The sequence below is a fragment of the Canis lupus genome, chromosome 32 (assembly GCF_048164855.1).
Source record: "Canis lupus baileyi chromosome 32, mCanLup2.hap1, whole genome shotgun sequence".
NCBI classification, from domain to species: domain Eukaryota; kingdom Metazoa; phylum Chordata; class Mammalia; order Carnivora; family Canidae; genus Canis; species Canis lupus.
In genome coordinates this window covers 39,307,300-39,326,444 of record NC_132869.1, presented here as the reverse complement: position 1 = coordinate 39,326,444, position 19,145 = coordinate 39,307,300, and the positions used below count along the sequence as shown (strand labels likewise).

The window sequence follows — 19,145 nt, the reverse complement described above, 5'->3', positions numbered from 1 at the left end:
GGGAGCTGGACTTCAATACACATCTGTTCTTGTAATCAGACAAAAGCTCAGAAATAGCCTGAGGAGCCTCTGAAATAAAGCCCCTTGAAGTAAGGAAGCATCAGTCATTTTGCTATAACTAAGATCCCCTGGTAGAAAGAGGAGCCAACATGAAGAGTTTTCTAAGGTAGGGTCAAAGTGAAGTGCATATATATGTGTGTGTTTGTATGTGTGTCCCCATGGATGGGTGCACACATGCATGTGCTGCTAAAGTCCTATCCTTAGGAATAAAAACTAAAATATTGATCTAATAGGCTTTCAGTTACCACCTGGAAATGTTTGGGACTTCCTAATTAGGGAGCAGGATTATAAAAACTACATAAATTGTAAGAATCACTCAAATGCCTCTTAAAAAAACAAAAACAAAAACAAAAAACTACATAATTACTCCATGTTTGCGATGTTTTCCACAAAGGTTACCAGTAGATCTCTAAATTAAATACAAAGTACCAAAAAGCTTATCTTTACGAGCAACAAGGGCGGAAGCTGGGCACTTTAGTCCATTCCATTGCTAGGTTTGCGGAGGAGAAGTATGGACCTCAACCAATAGAATAGTGGTGGTAGCTTTTACAAGGAATAAAGGACAAAAAGAATGTCAGGCATTTTCTGCATGGAATCTGGTTTGGGTTTTTTTTTTATTATTGATTTATGATAGTCACACAGAGAGAGAGGCAGAGACATAGGCAGAGGGAGAAGCAGGCTCCATGCACCAGGAGCCCTACATAGGATTCAATCCCGGGTCTCCAGGATCGCACCCTGGGCCAAAGGCAGGCGCCAAACCGCTGCACCACCCAGGGATCCCTCTGGTTTGGGTTTGAATGGGATCTTTAGCCATCAAAATACTTAGGTGATGGCCTGAAATCACCACCACCCCCACTGCCACACTTACTTAGTATTACAATGGTAGAAATAGAAAAATCTTTAAACTTGGTTCACATATATATTTAGGTTGAAGAAAGTCCTTTGGTCTCATTTGGCTCATGAAAATGAAATTGATGCCTAAGGAATCAAAAGAGTCAGAGGCCTATCAAGAATCTGATGGAGTCTGTGGCCCTCTTCACAGAAAAGTGCATACACAGATTTTGTGTAGAATTTCAGAGAGGCTGTTGGAGACCTGGTTAAGATATTTCCCCACCTAGGGAGAAGCAGTGGGTTCACATAATAAGACTGTAAAGGTTTCAAATGACCAATCCTCATAGGAAATGGGACCTCACGGATGCCCCCAGGGCACCCCACCCCCACTCCCGCACCTTTCAGCTGCTTAGGATGGTAGGTACTATCTCCACTAGTTGCTAGTAGTGATCTGAAATTCAGACACAACAATATTGGCCAAGTGCCTTCCACCTTGAGTGTGCCCAAGGCCACACATTAATAGAAAATTTCAAGCAGAATTAGTTGATGTCTTTCTCCATGAATCACTCTGATCTGTAAGATCTCTGATGCCCAAAGAGATCTCTGATCCACACACTGCTTCTGTTGCTAGTTTCTTTCATTCATGACCCTAACCACTGATTTTTCCTTAGAAATTTTAAGTGAATTTTTATTATTTTCTTTATGACTATAATACATAGTGCACACAAAAGGTATTTCAGCAGCTTTAATGCTTTCCCCCTCAGCAACATTGACATGATATTAGGACAGTTTCCTAGAATCTGCACCATCATTTCCAACTCAGACTCTCCTCCATTTTAAGACAAGCGCAGTTGGGTTTTCCTATTATCATCACAGTTCCATTCTTGAGTCTGTTTTCACTTCCTCAGTTGGAGATTCCTTTTCAGGGCTTAACTTTCCACCATCTTCATCAGGTAATACTGTAGTCACTGGACCAACCCCCAGTCTTGACTTCTCTATGGGAATTGCACTGACATTTCGATCAAGGGAAAGAAAGCTGAAAGTCATATAGTTGAGGAAGGAGATGATCCCTAGAGGAGAAGAATTTGAGGTCAGTTTCAGTAGACAGTCTTTGGACTTTTAAATTTTTTACTCATGCTTTCTTCAGTTCTAAAGGCCTCTTTTCAGTGAAGCCAACCCTCCACTCTCCCAGCAGTTGCTTTACCCTCCAATGCTTCCATTTCATTATAGTATTTCTCACATGGTGAGGACAAAGCTTGAACCTCCTGGATTCAAATGATATTTCTGTGACTTTCTATGTGGCTTTAGACAAGTCTCTCAACCTATGCACACCTCAGTTAATGGTAGAATAGATTGCTAAATACAAGCTTCAAGACTCCAAAATCCATGCTTTCTTCACCATACCATGCTACTTCTCCATATATGAATGTTCTTAAATAGGAACAGTTAGTGCCTCTATTTCTCCTAGACTCTATCTCCCTTTCAAGAAGTGACTTCCTCTTCCATCTTTTTAGCATAATGCAGGGGACTGACTCACCAGAAAACATGTATAAGAAGTCACTCCACCAATTAATATGATAGGTCCAGAGGAGATCTGGCTCCAAGGCATCCTTAGCATGCCAGTAAACCTGTGCCAGAAATAGGACGAGGCAGAGGAGCAAGGAGATGGCTAGGACCAGAAGAAAAGATGTTACAGCCCATCAGTATCTTCCCTCTGCCTTGACCATCATCCCCAACTCTTCTTCTGCTTCCAGATGCCATATGTATGGCAGGATTAAAATTTAGGGATTGACCAAGACGGGAAAGAGAAAGTGGCCTCTACATCTCCCCTGGGCTAAATGAGCTGAAGTGTATTTTATACGGTAAGGTAGGGCAGGCAGCTAGCCACCTGATGTGATAGTGAAAAAGAGGAAAGGAACAAGAAAAAGAGGATGAAAGCCCCATGGACAACTTGGTTCCCTTGACAATTTCACCCTGGTAGTACCCTGCCAATCCAGGTCTGTACCTGAGATGAAGCTGAGTATGGATACCTTCAGATCCAAGTTGGTGGTTATGCTTCCTCTTCTAGACAGGCAAGAACTGATGAGCCAGACAAGGGCAACAAGTGTGGCAAAGACAGAGATGAGGAAGAAAGCCCTGGAAAACTGAAGGTAATCTGCCAAGGAGAATGAGAAAGGGAAGGCTTGGTTAGTCCAGCGGGGGACCTCTCTTAAGAAAACCAAACAGAGTCTTAGAGAAGGGCATGAGGACTAAGGAGGATGAAGCAGAGCTTGACATGTGGCATCCAGGGCACATATAAATATCTTATTTCCCAGATTTTCATTGATAGTTGGAATTTATTTACTGTGAAGGCAAAGCCTTCATTGTAAAACTGAAGAGAATATACAGATAGTTTTGGATGCATTAACACTTTTAACTCAGTTGTAAACTAGCTTATAAGACTTTAACATCACAACACAGATTAAAACATTTCCTTGTTCCTAATTCTAATTCTAAAAGTAATACATGTTCAATATAAGCATTGGAAAAGCAAGAAAAGTACCAAGAAGCAGGGGGAAAAAATCATCCACAATTCCCCTACCCAGAGGCAGCTACTGTTAGCCTTTTATATTATTTCTTTCCAGTATTTTTCTATCCTCTGTACATAGCGAATATGATACTGAGTATCAAGTGAATTTTTTCTTAAGATTGTATGATGAGGGCACTTGGCTTGTTCAGTGGTTGAGCAACTGCCTTCAGTTCAGGGCATGATCCCGGAGTCCTGGGATTGAGTCCCACACTGGGCTCCCTTCAGGGAGCCTACTTCTGCCTCTGCCTGTGTCTTTGCCTCTCTGTGTGTCTCTCATGAATAAATAATAAAGTCTTAAAAAAGAAAAAGATTATATGATGAGATTTTTTCCCCAAATTACCTGTTGTAAATACAATTTTTAATGGCTACCAGTTTACTATATTAACATATTTTGCTTAATGATTTAACCGTTGTTGGACTTGTAGTTTGTTTCTATTTGTTTTTTCTCTTTCAAATATATCTGGCGTGCATACGCTTTGCCAACCTGTGGCTACAAAATCAAGTCCCATCTACTTAAACTCCCATATTGTTATGATTTCAAGCCTGAGTTTACCGGATTGCAGGAATTTAATACCCTAAAAACATCTTCTATTTGTTTGTTTGTTTGTTTCCTGAAAGTCCCTCAAGGCTCTGCCTCACATTTGCTCAGGGAGATGTCTTTTAATGTTCTTTAGCTCTAAAGCCCTTACCCAAGTACCATAACACTGCTTCTTCCCTCATCTCCTGGCTCAAGATCTCTGCTCTCTGCAGATTGGATGTTGGTAAGAGAGAAGAGGCATGCTAAACATTACTTTTTGCTACCATCTACAAAACATATCCTTCCCTTGACTTCCACAGCAATTCTTTAACATATAAGCACCCCAATGTTCAGAGCAGCATTATCTACAATAGCCAAATTATGGCAGCAGCCCATGTCCATCAGCTGATAAATGGATAAAGAAGATTATATATACATATATGTAAATATAAAATAGAGTGGAATATTACTCAGCCATAAAAAACAATGAAATTTTGCCATCTGCAATTGCATGGATGGAGCTAGAGAGTACCATGTTAAGCAAAAAAGTCAGTCAGGAAAAGAGAAATACTATATGATTTCACTCATATGTGGAACTGAAGAGACAAACAAGCAAACAGAAAAAGAGAAAGAAAGAGGCAAACCAAGAAATGGACTCTTAACTCTATAGAACAAACTGATGGTTACTAGAGAGGAGGTAGGTGGGGGGATGGGTGAAATAGGTGATGGGAATTAAGGAGTGCGATTGTTGTAATGTATGGAAGTGCTGAATCACTATATTGTACACCTGAAACTAATATAACGCTGTATGTTAACTAACTGGAATTTAAATTAAAACCTTAAAAAAAATAAAGAAGAATACACAACTGCAAGTAAATATAGCTCTTCTGAGATGCCACAGATCCTGCAATCTCTTCAATACCATTTGCTTCGACGTGGATGGAACTGGAGAGTATTATGCTGAGTGAAGTAAGTCAATCGGAGAAGGACAAACATTATATGGTCTCATTCATTTGGGGGAATATAAAAAATAGTGAAAGGGAATAAAGGGGAAAGGAGAGAAAATGAGTGGGAAATATCAGAGAGGGAGACAGAACCTGAAATACTCCTAACTCTGGGAAACGAACAAGGGGTAGTGGAAGGGGAGGTGGGCAGGGGGTTGGGGTGACTGGATGATGGGCACTGAGGGGGGCACTTGACGGGATGAGCACTGGGTGATATGCTATATGTTGGCAAACTGAACTCCAATAAAAAATTTTTTAAAAAAATAGCCTTTAGAGGGTGCCTCCTAGTCCAGCTTTTTTCCTGTTTCAAGGTAGCAGGGGCCAACTCATCTCTACCACTGAAAATTCTCTAAGCACTTCCATGCCTGAGATTCCAGTTCAGCTTCCAAGTAACCCAGAGAGAAGAAATTATGTCAAAGCCTATCCCAGTTTAAAATCTGCCTCTTAAGTCTTATTTTGTTCTCTAGAACTGACCACTTTCTAACATCACCAATAATATTAAAGCCTCTGAAGAGAAACCACACGCCTACCCACAGAGGTGAGTTGTTCTGTGATCCAAACAAGTTAGCCACATTAAAACATGATAACCCAAGAGCAACGTATTTCTTGAAACCTTGGTCATTCAGAATTAGCAGGATGTGTAGCCAGTTAGAACCATCAGCTCTCACTGAGCTTCATGAAGCCCAGTGTGATAGGTATCCTTCATGGTATTTAGCCCACAATACCCCACAGGACCTAGCAGCCCTTGCCTATAGTCCTGGACCTTTGCTTGTAGTCCCTTGATTAGAGCTAATTAGAAGAGGGAAGATCTGACCCATGTTGGACCAATTTTATTCTTATGCTTGGAAATTTGGATTCAAGACTTATTGATGCTCTTTTGTTTGCTTGAACCAAGAAGATACAAAGCTAGACTGGGATATCACTTTTTGAGTACTTGCATACTAATAAATAGGAAAAACTGAGGAGAAGTGATGAAATAGAAACAAAAATGAACTATAAAGCAATTGTAGAGGGATCCCTGGGTGGCGCAGCGGTTTGGCGCCTGCCTTTGGCCCAGAGCGCGATCCTGGAGACCCGGGATCGAATCCCACATCGGGCTCCCGGTGCATGGAGCCTGCTTCTCCCTCTGCCTGTGTCTCTGCCTCTCTCTCTCTCTCTGTGTGTGACTATCATAAAAAAATAAAAATTAAAATAAAAAAATAAAGCAATTGTAGAGTGGCAGGCTTGATTTTGACTGAGATCTCTCAAGGTACAACAAACTTCTTGCCTTTGGGAATCCATGAGATTCTTCTGAATCATTACAAATAGATTCACTCTTTAGTTTGTGCTAGTTCAAATGAAATAAAACACAAAAATGTACAAAGATATGGATATCCAAGTCCTATCTAAGATATGTTACAGTCCAGTCTTTCTTTCACCATGATGGGAAGATTTGCCTTCATGTTCTTACAATCTTCTCTGTCTTAGTGACTCATCTCCTGAAATTACACAAACAAGAGGACTCACAATCCAAAGGAACAACCAAAGGTTTGCAGCATAGGATAGTCTCACCTCCAAAGGAAGCAAGTCTGCTAGTCATAGTCATACACAATTTATTATCTGACCAAACTAAACACTTAGCCCCATAGTATAAAATGATGGCATTTGGTTAACGTCATAGTTTTTTTTTCTAAATAATTGAACAAGACAAAACAAGCTTCCCAAAGCTGAGTTTGAGCCTCCATCTCCTGTAAGATCAAAGGCTATTTCACCTTTTAAATGTCAGTTTTTGCAGCAGCTTACTTGTCAAAGTTTCAAAGATCCTAGGACCTACGTTAGGTCTTAGGCCTGACGAGGCTCTGCTTGTCAGTAAGAAGCTTTGGTCCAAGAAAAGAGAAGTGCCCTAGATACAAGGAACGCCCACATGGGTCACCTATATCCAAACATTTATGAAGATCTCCTTAGTAATATTTGGTGTGGCCTCCAGTTGGAGGAATAGCAAGGCAAACATCCCAGTTTACTGAAAGCCATGAAGCTAATGGCCTGGAAGAGAGAAGATATGACTCAATTTGGAGAGGAAGAAGTCCAAATCATTTGAAAAGTTTGGTAAGATCCTTAGTAGTGTTCTTGGGGTCATCCCAGTCAGTGATTCTATACCTCAGAGCACCATCAGGTGGGACATAAAAGCGACCGAGGCTGGAAGGGATACTACCCTACCAGAAAGCAGTAATGATTCTCAGTGGATTGAACATTCACCACTTGGCAGTTTGTAATTGGTGGGCAGGATCTCGTTCTACTGTTATGAAAGTAAAACTTTGTCCTGGAAGTTTTGGACAGTGACGGGTAGGGCTAGAAGTCACCTTGCTCTTGTGAACAAATAAGCTTAGTTAACAATAGATATTCTTTTCTTTTACAGCTGTTGACACCCTGGAAGGAAGCAGTGGGTGAAGCCAAGTGACATGAGAAGAAAGAAGCATAGGAGAGGAGCCAGCCATAGGAAGAGCTAAGCACCTGATACTCAGGGGTCCCAAAGAGACTTGGGAGTGGGATTCCTCTCACTGTACCCCAGGTCCTTCAGCAAAAATCAAAGCCAGGATAGGAGGGCAGTGCTTCACAAGGATCTAGCTCCTTTGAATTATGAAGGAGCTAGACCAAGTGAGTTGAGGTGAGGTGTGGATATGGATTTAGAAGATGAAGAAGGTGCTGCTGAGGGATTAGCTCACTTATTTAGCCAAATCTAAACTTCCGTGCTGTTGCCACTGCACCTTCGTTCCAGCCACATAAGGCCGAGACAAACCTCTCCAGGCTCACGAAAGAGGCGGTGGTTTGGGAATGGAAAAGATCCTGGATGGAGACCTAGAACCCTAGAGAGGAGGCTGTGAAATCAGCCTAGGATTTAGGTTCCCTGGTAACCCAGTTAGAGTGCCAGAGTTAAGCATCCCTACGCAGCTTGGCTGTATTTCTCATGCAGTGGCTTCCACTGGAGGCTCCAGTGCTCCGACTAAAAGACCTACTTTTCTTCCCCACAGTCCTCCAGGCAGTTCAAGTTACTCTGTGCAGCCACACATTCCTTTACACCATGGTCTGATCTCACCCATGCTACAGGGGAGTTAACAGAAGGGGCTGTTCCACTCTTGAGACCTAGCAATAAAAGTGAAGGATGGGGTCTGCTACTCCCCACTCCTTCTCCATTCCGTTAGCAACAGCCACAGCAGAGAGGCTCTCAGTCATCTTGAATGAGGTGAAGGCAGAGGCCAAGCAGAGAGGCTCAATGGCCTAATGTGAGTCCAGGACAGAGAAACATGAGCGTACACATTCTTGAGTCCACCTGAGAGAGTCCCCATGAAACTCTCAGAAATGACAAGGGGTACCATGGGAAAGGGGACTAAATAGATAAAAAGTTTAAAGTTCTTGAATTTGGACAATAATAACATACTGTCACAGGTTGATGAGGTCTGGACATACTCATTACATTTGAGGAATTCATTTTTAGATCTGTACTGCAAACTACTTACTAGTCTTGGAATTAGGACTAGTTAACATTGGAAATAGGGTAGACACCTGACTTATAATTGAATACTTAGAGGACTCAGTTGACCTTCTCTAAATCATTAACAGTTGGCCTCTTAGGTGAATTCCAGGCCCCAAGAAATAAACTATTTGCTACTGTTAAGTGACAAAATTCCAAGATTCTGACTCACTAAATATTTAAATAATAATCCCAAGTCCTGAATTTTAGGTTGGAGACAATTACATAAATATGACTGCAGTTTAATTTTTATATCTGTATCTTTAATTCCATTTCCCTAGAAATGGAATTCGTGAGTGTAAATCTCTGGATACCCATAATCATATTGCTTTAGTTATACCCATTTACATGGTGCTCAGTGTATATGAGGGTGTCTGGCGTTGTGCATTATCATTTTAAAAACTCTGCTTATGTCATGTTTGAAAAATCTTGTCTCACTGTTCGTTTGGTTTGCCTTTCTTTAGTGACTGATTAAGGTTAAAATAGTTTTTTCTTACACTTATTAGACACTTTTAGTTTCTGTTCTGTGAACTATCAAGAATTTATAATAAATAAGGGTATTTGCCTTTTTTATTAATAAGTTTTTAAAAAAATATTAAGGCTGTTAGTCTTTTATTTTTCTTATTTGTTGCAAATATTTTCCCTAGTTTTTCTCTTAAGTTGAAGATGCAGTTGAATTGTCGGCCTGCCTGTGGTTTTAGTTTCTTCCCAAGATCTGTGTTAGGGTCCTGCCCCTTAATTCCATATGCCATAGATGCTCCAGCTTAGGGTCGAGCCTCAGTGCAACCCCCAACCCCACTTCCAGCATCTGGGGCCCTTGCTTATCTGAGAAAAAGAAATAAATGCTTTATTACATGCATGCTTTCTTTCACAATACCTGTTTCTCCGTGTAAATGTATCTTTTGTGGATGATGGGGAAACTGTTCAGCGTAGTTATGTCTTTCCTCTAAGTCTTGGTCCTGATTGAAAAAAACTCATGCATATGGTATCTTCTAGCCCCAGAAACTTTTTTTCCAGAAACTTATTTGTAAATGCTTTGTATTGCATTTTCAAATTTACCTAAATTCACATAAAATTTGACGTTAAGAATTTACTCTAAGTAGCTGACATTTGTTATAACGTCTGTCTGACATGCATTTACATTCTCTTCAACTATTAGCCAAAGAATAAGTTGACCTTAAAAGTTAAATCTGGGGCAGCCCGGGTGGCTCAGCGGTTTAGCACCGCCTTTGGCCCAGGGCGTGATCCTGGAGACCCGGAATCGAGTCCCAAGTCGGGCTCCCTGCATGGAGCCTGCTTTTCCCTCTGCCTGTGTCTCTGCCTCTCTCTGTCTCTCTTTCTCATGAATAAATAAATAAAATCTTAAAAAAAATAAAATAAAGTTAAATCTGATAGAGGCTGAGACACTTTGCTTTGTTTCCCAGTTCTGATCAATTACTTCTATTTCTGCAAGCCACATTAGAATACTAATCACAATGCTTCACAGTGACAGCTTATAAAGGCCCAACCAGTTCTTCCCAGAAAGTAAAAAACTACTAATCTGGGAGATGAAACAACCAAGAAATGGTGGGGGTGGGGAGAAAAGGTACACTGAGAACACCAAAGAAAAGCATGGCTATATTCACAATTTGGCTGAGATCCATCACTCCTCATGGAGAGGTGAGGGCAAAGAGATCTTGGAGGAAGAAAGATGAAGAGCCTATATGGCAGAAAGCTCTGGAACTGTGGGGCCTGCGGTGTTTAGTTTGGTGGCACTCACAGGGTGACTTGGGTGTGTGGCTCCAGCACAGCTCATGGTTGCATGTGATCCAGAGTCCTGCGTAGAGCTCAAGGCCATTCTTGATCACCAGGAACTGCACCCAGTTCAGTGAGGACGTGCCGGTCAGCATTAGGAGACCAAAGCCACACAGGCTGACACAGAGCATTCGGATGTAGATGTGTATCTGATCCACATGCTGCTGCTGCCTCTGGGGTGGCATCGAGTCACTCGGATGTTGGTTGATGGGGAGAGTAGGCTACAAGGATGAGGGAAATATTGCCTGCCCAGAAAGACCCTTGATCCCCAGGGTCTCTTATTCATCTCTACCTTAAGCATCCCCGTGTGGGTTTGATCTGTGGATGTCTGTCCCTACCCAGGGTGATCTCTATCTCTAGGACACTGTCTAGGCCCACCTTTAAGTAAGTCCTCTTCCTCCCATCTGACCTAATTGTAATTAGGTACCTCCTTACCCTTTGGTAGTTCCGGTTCCCCTTAAGTTTGGGAACCTTAGGATTATAGAAGGTCAAGACTAATTGTTCCCTCTTCTCCATCTTGGCAGCCAGCTCCTTTCTAACTGCCACGGAATTTGTCTCAGCCCCTCTCACACGTGCTGGCAGGACCAAAAGGGGCCAGATCCCATGGCCCAGATTCCATTTCTGTTTCATATTTTGGGTTTAATCAGATCAGGAACAAATCATCACATTTAATCAGGTGGGATGCTCCCCCCCTCCCTTCTCTGACTCCTTTCAACTCTCTCATTTAAATAAATCCATAAATACCTTGTCAGCAGTTGCTGTGTCAGGCTTTGTGTTAGGTCCGGGGGTATAAAGATGAATGAAACACAGCTCTCTAACGGCAAATAAAAAAGCTAACCGGATATCTTCAGGACTCAATAGCTTGTGGTGAGAATTCAAGATTGCCAGTAGTCTGAATGGAATTCCCTCTCTTGCCCCAACGCCAGGTGGAAGGCTCCAGGTAAGTCTCCGCAGGCTGAGGAACCAATCTGCCAGCCACGGTTCGGCATGCAGCATCCGCCCTCTGCTTCCTTTCTTGCTCCATTTCCCTCTGCTCGTGAAGCCATCCCAGGCTGTTAGGCCCCTGGCCCTGCCAGTGCCCACAGGGCCCACTGCGAAGGTGCCAGGACCCCAGCGCAGGCGGCTGCCAGCCAGGGTGCTGAAAGCTACCATTCACGATAACGCAGCAGGGTCGGGTTCTGTGTGGAAGCGAGGAGAATGGCCTTTCCCTGGTTCCACAGCCAGCACAGCTTGTGCCCAGACCAGCTCCAAGTCTCCTTTTCAAACAACTCTCTCAGCGTTGGTCCTCACTCCTCCTCCCACAAGGGCTCAAAATTAGTCCAAGATGCTGAACAGATGCCATCCTGTTCCACATCACGGACATTTATTCCAATAAATGCCCAGCTGCGTTGCCAGCTCTTGTTTTCCATGAACAGATAAACTCTGATTCCTAAATTTGGGCTGAATCAGAATGCCCTATCACACTCCTCTCCTAGCCTACCCTCTCCTGGCCTGCCCCAACCTGTCGAAACCTATACTTTATGTCATCTGGTGGGAACAACCGGCAGTTAGTGAGTTTATGTCCCTGCCTTAGCGTGAAGTCTGCTTTCTCCAAAAGAGTTATTTGACTCTCGGTTTCCCAGTACTTAGCCTAGTGCCTGGAAAGAATAGTATTTAGTGTTAAGTGAATGAATGGGCAATATATTTTTTCTATAAAGGACAGAGGCTGGTACAGAGGATGGAACAGCTGACATTGTCAGAGGAAAATTAGGGGAGGCCTACTGGAAGAGGGGATGTATTGGCTGGATTGCAAAAGAATTTTCCAGGTAATAGAGGTGACAGGGCATTTGAGGTGAGGATAATAGTATGTCTCAAGGCAGGAAGCCATGGACAGCACGGGGCACTAGAAGCAGTGTGGTTCTACTAGGTATAAACCCAAAGTGGGGGGCAGCCTGGGTGGCTCAGCGGTTTAGCGCCGCCTTCAGCCCAGGGCAAAATCCTGGAGACCTGGGATTGAGTCCCACATTGGGCTCCCTGCATGGAGCCTGCTTCTCCCTCTGTCTGTGTCTCTGCCTCTCTGTCTCTCTCTGTCTCTCATAATAAATAAATAAGAATCTTAAAAAAAAAAAAACTCAAAGTGGGAGGTTGAGGGTTGCAGATATAGGGCAGAGCTAGATCAAAAGAGTCCTTTAGGGATCCCTGGGTGGCACAGCGGTTTGGCGTCTGCCTTTGGCCCAGGGCGTGATCCTGGAGACCCGGGATCGAATCCCACGTCGGGCTCCCGGTGCATGGAACCTGCTTCTCCCTCTGCCTATGTCTCTGCCTCTCTCTCTCTCTGTGTGACTATCATAAATAAATAAAAAATTAAAAAAAAAGAGTCCTTTAGGCCACGCTATGCAAATAAATTGTAAAGTTTCAATTAACGTAATACACTCGCACTACTGGCATGATGATAGGAAAAACTGTTCCATCTATAGCAAACTGGCTTGTACGGCATGACTATTAGATGCACTTGCATGCTTAATAAGCGAGACACAGGCATTGAATACACAGGCCTGCTTTTCAATTCCCGGTCTAGCACTTACTTAGTTCCAACACTCACTGGCTGGGTTCCTTGGGGACAATTTCCTTAACCTCACTAAACATCAGTTTCTTCATGTCTAAAACTGGGTCAATAATTATTCCTGTCTCATAAAATTTTGTGAGCATTAAATGAGATAACATGCATAAAACTCTTAGCACAGTGCCTTAATATGTGCTCAGTAAATACTATTACTTTTTAAATTTATTTTATTATTTTAAAGATCTTATTTATTCATTTGAGACAGAGGGATACCGAGAGAGAGAGAGAGAGAGAGCATGAGGAGGAGGAGAAGAAGCAGATTCCCCACTGAGCCAGGAGCCAGATGTTGTGGCTCAACGCCAGGACCCTGAGATCATGACCTGAGCCAAAGGCAGATGCTTAACCATCTGAGGCACCCAGGTGCCCCCTTTAATTTTTTTTTAAGTTTATTTATTTTTATAATAATCTCTACACCCAATGTGGGGCTCAAACTCATGACCCTGGGATAAAGAGTCGCATGCTCTCTCGACTGAGCCAGCTAGGCATCCCTTATTATTATTTTTTAAACTGTCTTCCCAAGTTTGCTTGAGCATGACCTTGGCACAGGCCACACTGAGACAGGTGGAATACTAATGTTGATGGTTAGAACATGTCACCCCTGCCTGGTTCACCAGTAGCACTGAACCGGAACACTTCCAAAGAGATGAAATTGATGCAGTGTGGGGTAACAGGTCATTTTGTGAACAGTGGTAAATGATGCAACTCTCCAGGGATTGAAGGAACAGGTCAGACGGCCACTAGACTGTCAGGTCGACTGAAAGGTAGGATGCTCTGGCGAGCCGGGAACTTGCTGGGGCCTGCATGCCTATGACAAAACAAGCATTTGTCCTTAACTGGTGGCTGGGTATGTTGCCATTTCCCTACTTTATTTTTTCCTACAGTTCTTTCTTTTCTTTTTTTTTTAAAAGATTTATTTATTTATTCTATCACAGACATAGAGAGAGAGAGAGAAGCAGAGACATAGGAAGAGGGAGAAGCCAGTTCCCTGCAGGGAGCCCAATGCAGGACTTCATCCTGGATCCCGGATCCCGGGATCAAAGCTCAACCACTGAGCCACCCAAGAGTCCCACCATTTCCCCCACTCTAAAAAGCAGTTTGGGGTCCCCCACTTGTGTGGCAGCCACTGTCCTGGAGCCTGCGGGGTCCAGGAGGGGCATGGCTGAAACCGGTGGAACTTGAGCCTCTAGCATCAGCTTGACACAATGTGGAGCTGCTGCAGAAACCAGATTATGGGGGCTATTTATGCTCCCACACCCTCCCTGCAGAACCCTGGAGCTCTGCTCTTGCACTGATGCCCTTCTATGTGGAACTGGCTCAGGCTGGTTAAGGACTCAGACTCTCAGAAAACAATGGGACTGATGTGAATGCAGTTTTGGAAAAACATGTGGATGGTGTATAGTGTAACATTCCACCACAGCAGCCAGTGGCCAGTGAACTCGGGGAGGCACCAGCAGAGGCAGGCCCCACCCCTGGGCCCCAGACTGACCTCGCAGAGCCCCAGGGTGAATGAAAAGTCAGATCCCCACCACGGGGGACTGAGAAGAAAAAGTGACTGGGAAACTGCTATCAAAAGATATACTCTGATCAAAATATGGCTTATGAAAACCATTGGTAGAGGAGACAAAATTCGGATGACAAAGCATATCATAACATCCAAGAACTGAAAAATTATGCTGAAAATGCACAAAACTCTCTCTTCATTTAACACTGGAAGTATGGGGTAAAAAGGAACTTCATACAGACCATGCCCAAGTCACACTGGAAAAGCACAGGGCATTGTCACATGCTTGAGAACAACGCCCTATCATGGTAGCAGAAGAAGGGTGTTCCTTCCCTTGGATATTTGCATGTTTGACAAACACAATACATGGTGTTTCTCTGGAAGAACCAAGATATAAATCTGAGAGATGAAATATTTATGTCCTTGCTGGCCCAGCATGCTGGGCACTTAAAGCATGCTAGACCTTTCGACAAAAGTGTTCTCATGAAAACATTTCCTGCTTTTCTTTGAATTGCTCTGGAGGACTGCTTAAAGAAAGTTCAACAAAGAATTTTTATATATTCCACCCATCTTCACAGCAGAAGAATGCTTCCATTACTTCCATTATCTGTGTATGTTTCATCATGAAGAAAAAGGACTCAAAATAACTTCATAACATTGAAAAAAAGCAGTGTCGTTAGGAGAAAACAGAGTTATATGTTTGTGACTTTGTAGTAAGCCAAGAATTGTTTTTATTTTTATTTTTTAAAAGAGTTCATGTATTTATTTGATAGAAAGTGAGACAGAGCATAAGCAGTGGGGAGCAGCGAGGGGAGAGGGAGAAGCAGACTCCTCAATGAGCAGGGAGCCCCATTCAGGGCTTTTTTAAAAAATGTTTTTATTTATTATTTATGATAGTCACAGAGAGAGAGAGAGAGGCGCAGAGACACAGGCAGAGGGAGAAGCAGGCTCCATGCACCGGGAGCCCGATGTGGGATTCAATCCCGGGTCTCCAGGATCGCGCCCTGGGCCAAAGGCAGGCGCCAAACCGCTGCGCCACCCAGAGGGCTTGATTCCAGGACCCCAGGATCACGACCCGAGCTGAAGGCAGACACTTCACCGACTGAGCCACCCAGGCACCGTCAAGAATTTTTTTTAAACAGAACTTCTGTTCACTAGAAGACACCACTGAGAACATAAAGAGGCAATCCAGAGTGGGGTAAGATCTTTTCAATATGTGTATCTAATAAAAAAAAAACTCATAATAGGAATATATAAAGAACGTTTACAAATCAATGAGGGAGACAACCTGATAGAAAAAGGAGCAAAGTCCTTAATTGACATTTTGCCGGATATGACAACGGCCAATAAACATACAAAAAGGTGCTCAGGGTAATTTATTAGTCATGAGGGAAAAGCAAATTTAAACTATAATGCACTGGGACACCTGGGAATTTTGGATTGGTTTAACAATTAATGACTTTTGAGATACATGATTCTTTTTTTTTTTAATTTTTATTTATTTATGATAGTCTCACAGAGAGAGAGAGGCAGAGACACAGGCAGAGGGAGAAGCAGGCTCCATGCACCGGGAGCCTGATGTGGGACTCAATCCCGGGTCTCCAGGATCGCGCCCTGGGCCAAAGGCAGGCGCCAAACCGCTGCACCACCCAGGGATCCTGATACATGATTCTTAATAAGAATAGAGTAGTAGTTATGATTGTGCCTTGATTAAAATGTTGGTGGTACTACTTGCTAGCTCTCTGATGTTGAGCCCATTATCTAACCTTCCCTATACCAATTTCCTTATATGTGAAATGGGAGTAATGGTACCTTTCTCCCAGGGTAGTTATGAGATTTACATGAATTAATATTTGAAAAGCATTAGAATGGTGTTTAGTGCATAGTATATTTGGACTTCTTAGTCATATAACACCTAAAATTAAGTAAAAGTAGTCTCTAATCATGAATACATAGAGAAAATAATAAACTTTAACTTATACACAATTTTATTTCATCCTTTTCGATATGTTGGCAAATTGAACTCCAATAAAAAAAATATACAAAAAAAAAAATAATGGCTTTCAGCAAAGTCCTGGGATCGAGTCCCACATCAGGCTCTCTCCATGGAGCCTGCTTCTCCCTCTGCCTGTGTCTCTGCCTCTCTCTCTCTCTCTGTGTCTCTCATGAATAAATAAAATCTTTTTTAAAAAAAGACATAATGCAATATCACTACACACCCACCAGAATGGCTCAAATGAAAAAGTGTTGCCAAGTATGTAGACCAACTAGAACCCTCATACGTTCCTGTTGGGAGTGTAAATCGGTATAATCGCTAAAAAACTACATGGCAATATCTGCTGGAGCTGAATAAACACATGACCTTCTTATTATAGGTAGGTAGGCAACAGAAAAGTGTCCACATGTCCACCAAAAGACATGTATTACAATGTTCAGAGCAGCACTTGTCATAATAGTCCAATTGGAAACTACTCAATTGGCCATCAACAGAAGAATGGAAAACTGTGGTACATACATACATAAAATAAATACTATATAGCAATATGAATAATTTGAATAATTTACAAGCATACAAGCCATATGGATGAATCTCAGGAACACACTACTGAGCAAAAGAAACCAGACTGATCTGTGTTGTCAGAAGTCAGAAATACCCTTGGGAGGAAGATGACTAGGGGTAGGAGGGAACACACAAGAGGATTTGGAGAAGCAGGAAATTGTTCTATTTCTTGATCTGGGCATTGATTACCAGAGTTCTGTATGTATAATACTTTAATAATTTAAAAGTTAAAATAATTATTTGCATATATAAAATCAAGAATCTTAAATTTAAATTTCTTCTCAGTATTTTTGCCTCTAGGAATCTGAAATCAAGTTTGTTTATTTATTTATTTATTTATTTATTTATTTATTTATTTATTTATTTATTTATGATAGAGAGAGAGAGAGAGGCAGAGACACAGGCAGAGGGAGAAGCAGGCTCCATGCAGGGAGCCCCACGTGGGACTCCATCCTGGGACTTCAGGATTGCGCCCTGGGCCAAAGGCAGGCGCCAAACCACTGAGCCATCCAGGAATCCCCTCAATATTATTAATTTTTCTTTTTTTAATATTATTTTTATAGCTTGTTAATACCTCTTAACTACTAGTAGCCACGCTAAGTGTTTTACATACATTAACCCATTTGCTCTTATGAATCACATTTTTCCTATTTCATCTTCTAATTTATTATCGCTAACATATAAATCAGCTACTTTTGTCTATGTATTTATCTTTTATCAAGCCACTTGACTGAGTTATTTGGCTACTTCTCTAGGGTTTTCTAAGTAAACATTATTATTATTGTCAAATAGTAATTATCCTGTCTCTTCCTTTACAAAACTTGCCTTATTGAATTCATTGGACCCTCCAAAACAAAGTTCGTGAAGGATAGTGGACAACCTTCTTGTTTGTTTCAAGTTTTCATTTAAACTCTAGTTAGTTGGGACGCCTGGGTGGCTCAGTGGTTGAGTGTCTGCCTTCGGCTCAGGGTGTGATCCTGGGGTCCCGGGATCAAGTCCCACATGGGGCTCCCCACAGGGAGCCTGCTTCTTCCTCTGCCTGTGTCTCTGCCTCTCTCTCTCTCTCTCTCTCTCTCTCTCTCTCGGTGTCTCTCATGAATAAATAAATAAATAAAATCTAAAAAAAAAATCCTAGGTAGTTAACATATAGGGTAATATTGGATTCAAGAGTAGAATTTAGTGATTCATCACTTACATAGGATACCCAGTGCTCATCACAAGTGCCCTCCTTAATACCCACCACTCATTTAGCCCATGCCCCACTCCCCTCCCTCCATCAACCCTCAGTTTGTTCTCTGTAGTTAAGGGTCTCTTATGGTTTGGTTCCCCCCTCTTCTCTCTTTTTCCCCCGCTCTCCCTGTGTTCATCCATTTTGTTTCTTAAATCCCACGTAGCCCCCATATAAGGGGGCCCAGGTGGCTCAGTTGGTTAAGTGGCTGACTCTTGCTTTTGACTCAGGTCATGATCTCAAGGTCTTGGGATCAATTCCCACATGGGACTCCACACTCAGTAGGGACTCTGTTTGAGGATTTCTCTCCCTCTCCCTATCCCCCTCCCTCCACTTGCATGCAACTTCTCCCACAAATAAATAAATATGTTTATGAGTTAAGTCAGATGGTATTTAAATAAGTCTCTGACTTATTTCACTTAGCATAATATTCTCTAGCTCCATCCATGTTGTTGTAAATGACAACGTTTCATTCTTTTTTATGGGTGAGGTGCTTGGGTTGTGAAGTTAAGACAAAAAAATTATCCTGGAAAACAAAATTGTAATTCTTGTATAGCTGAGTTTGTGATCAGAGAGTCATACCTTCTACCCACAATGTTGTGCTTTTTGAATTTTAAAAACAAATATACATTGCTTTTGTAATAAAGAAATGACAGTCAGTACCTCTGCACATAGTCCCTTCTAAGTTAATCTATTCCCTCACTAGCATCTGCTCAAAGATGGAGCTTTGATCTTCTAGGGATTAGATAACTCTGTCACATCTTACCTACAGCTGCAGCTGTTTTGATCAAGAATGACATCTCTTTGTGGCTGGACCAACCACATTTTCTCTCTGGAGAACTTAAAACTGGAATACTAAGGGAGTAAAATAGGAAGAGAAGAAGAGTGAAACAGATGCAGGGACGGGAATGACAGGCTGGATGGGTCTTGAGAGACCAAAGGGTGACTTTGATTCCTGATAGATCTTACAA

At 42.3% G+C, this 19,145-nt stretch overlaps 1 protein-coding gene and 1 pseudogene across 3 annotated transcripts; one reads left to right on the top strand and one right to left on the bottom strand.

The window, feature by feature from the left end:
• Window positions 1-1,621: 1,621 nt before the first annotated feature.
• On the bottom strand, window positions 1,622-11,450 carry TMEM202 (transmembrane protein 202). 3 transcript variants are annotated; one of them, XM_072809521.1, is made up of 5 exons: window positions 11,028-11,450; window positions 10,249-10,504; window positions 2,897-3,046; window positions 2,429-2,560; window positions 1,622-1,961 (listed from the first exon to the last, which is right to left on the bottom strand). In XM_072809521.1, the coding sequence occupies exons 1-5, from the start codon at window positions 11,433-11,435 to the stop codon at window positions 1,762-1,764; spliced, it is 1,146 nt and encodes a 381-aa protein (XP_072665622.1). In that variant the 5' UTR covers window positions 11,436-11,450; the 3' UTR covers window positions 1,622-1,761. The 3 variants fall into 3 exon arrangements, with proteins under 3 accessions (XP_072665622.1, XP_072665623.1, XP_072665624.1); XM_072809522.1 differs by lacking the exon at window positions 11,028-11,450 and adding an exon at window positions 10,719-10,877; XM_072809523.1 differs by lacking the exons at window positions 2,429-2,560; window positions 2,897-3,046.
• Window positions 11,451-13,474: 2,024 nt separating this feature from the next.
• On the top strand, window positions 13,475-15,013 carry LOC140622775 (NADH dehydrogenase (ubiquinone) complex I, assembly factor 6-like; annotated as a pseudogene).
• The last annotated feature ends 4,132 nt before the right edge of the window (window positions 15,014-19,145 follow it).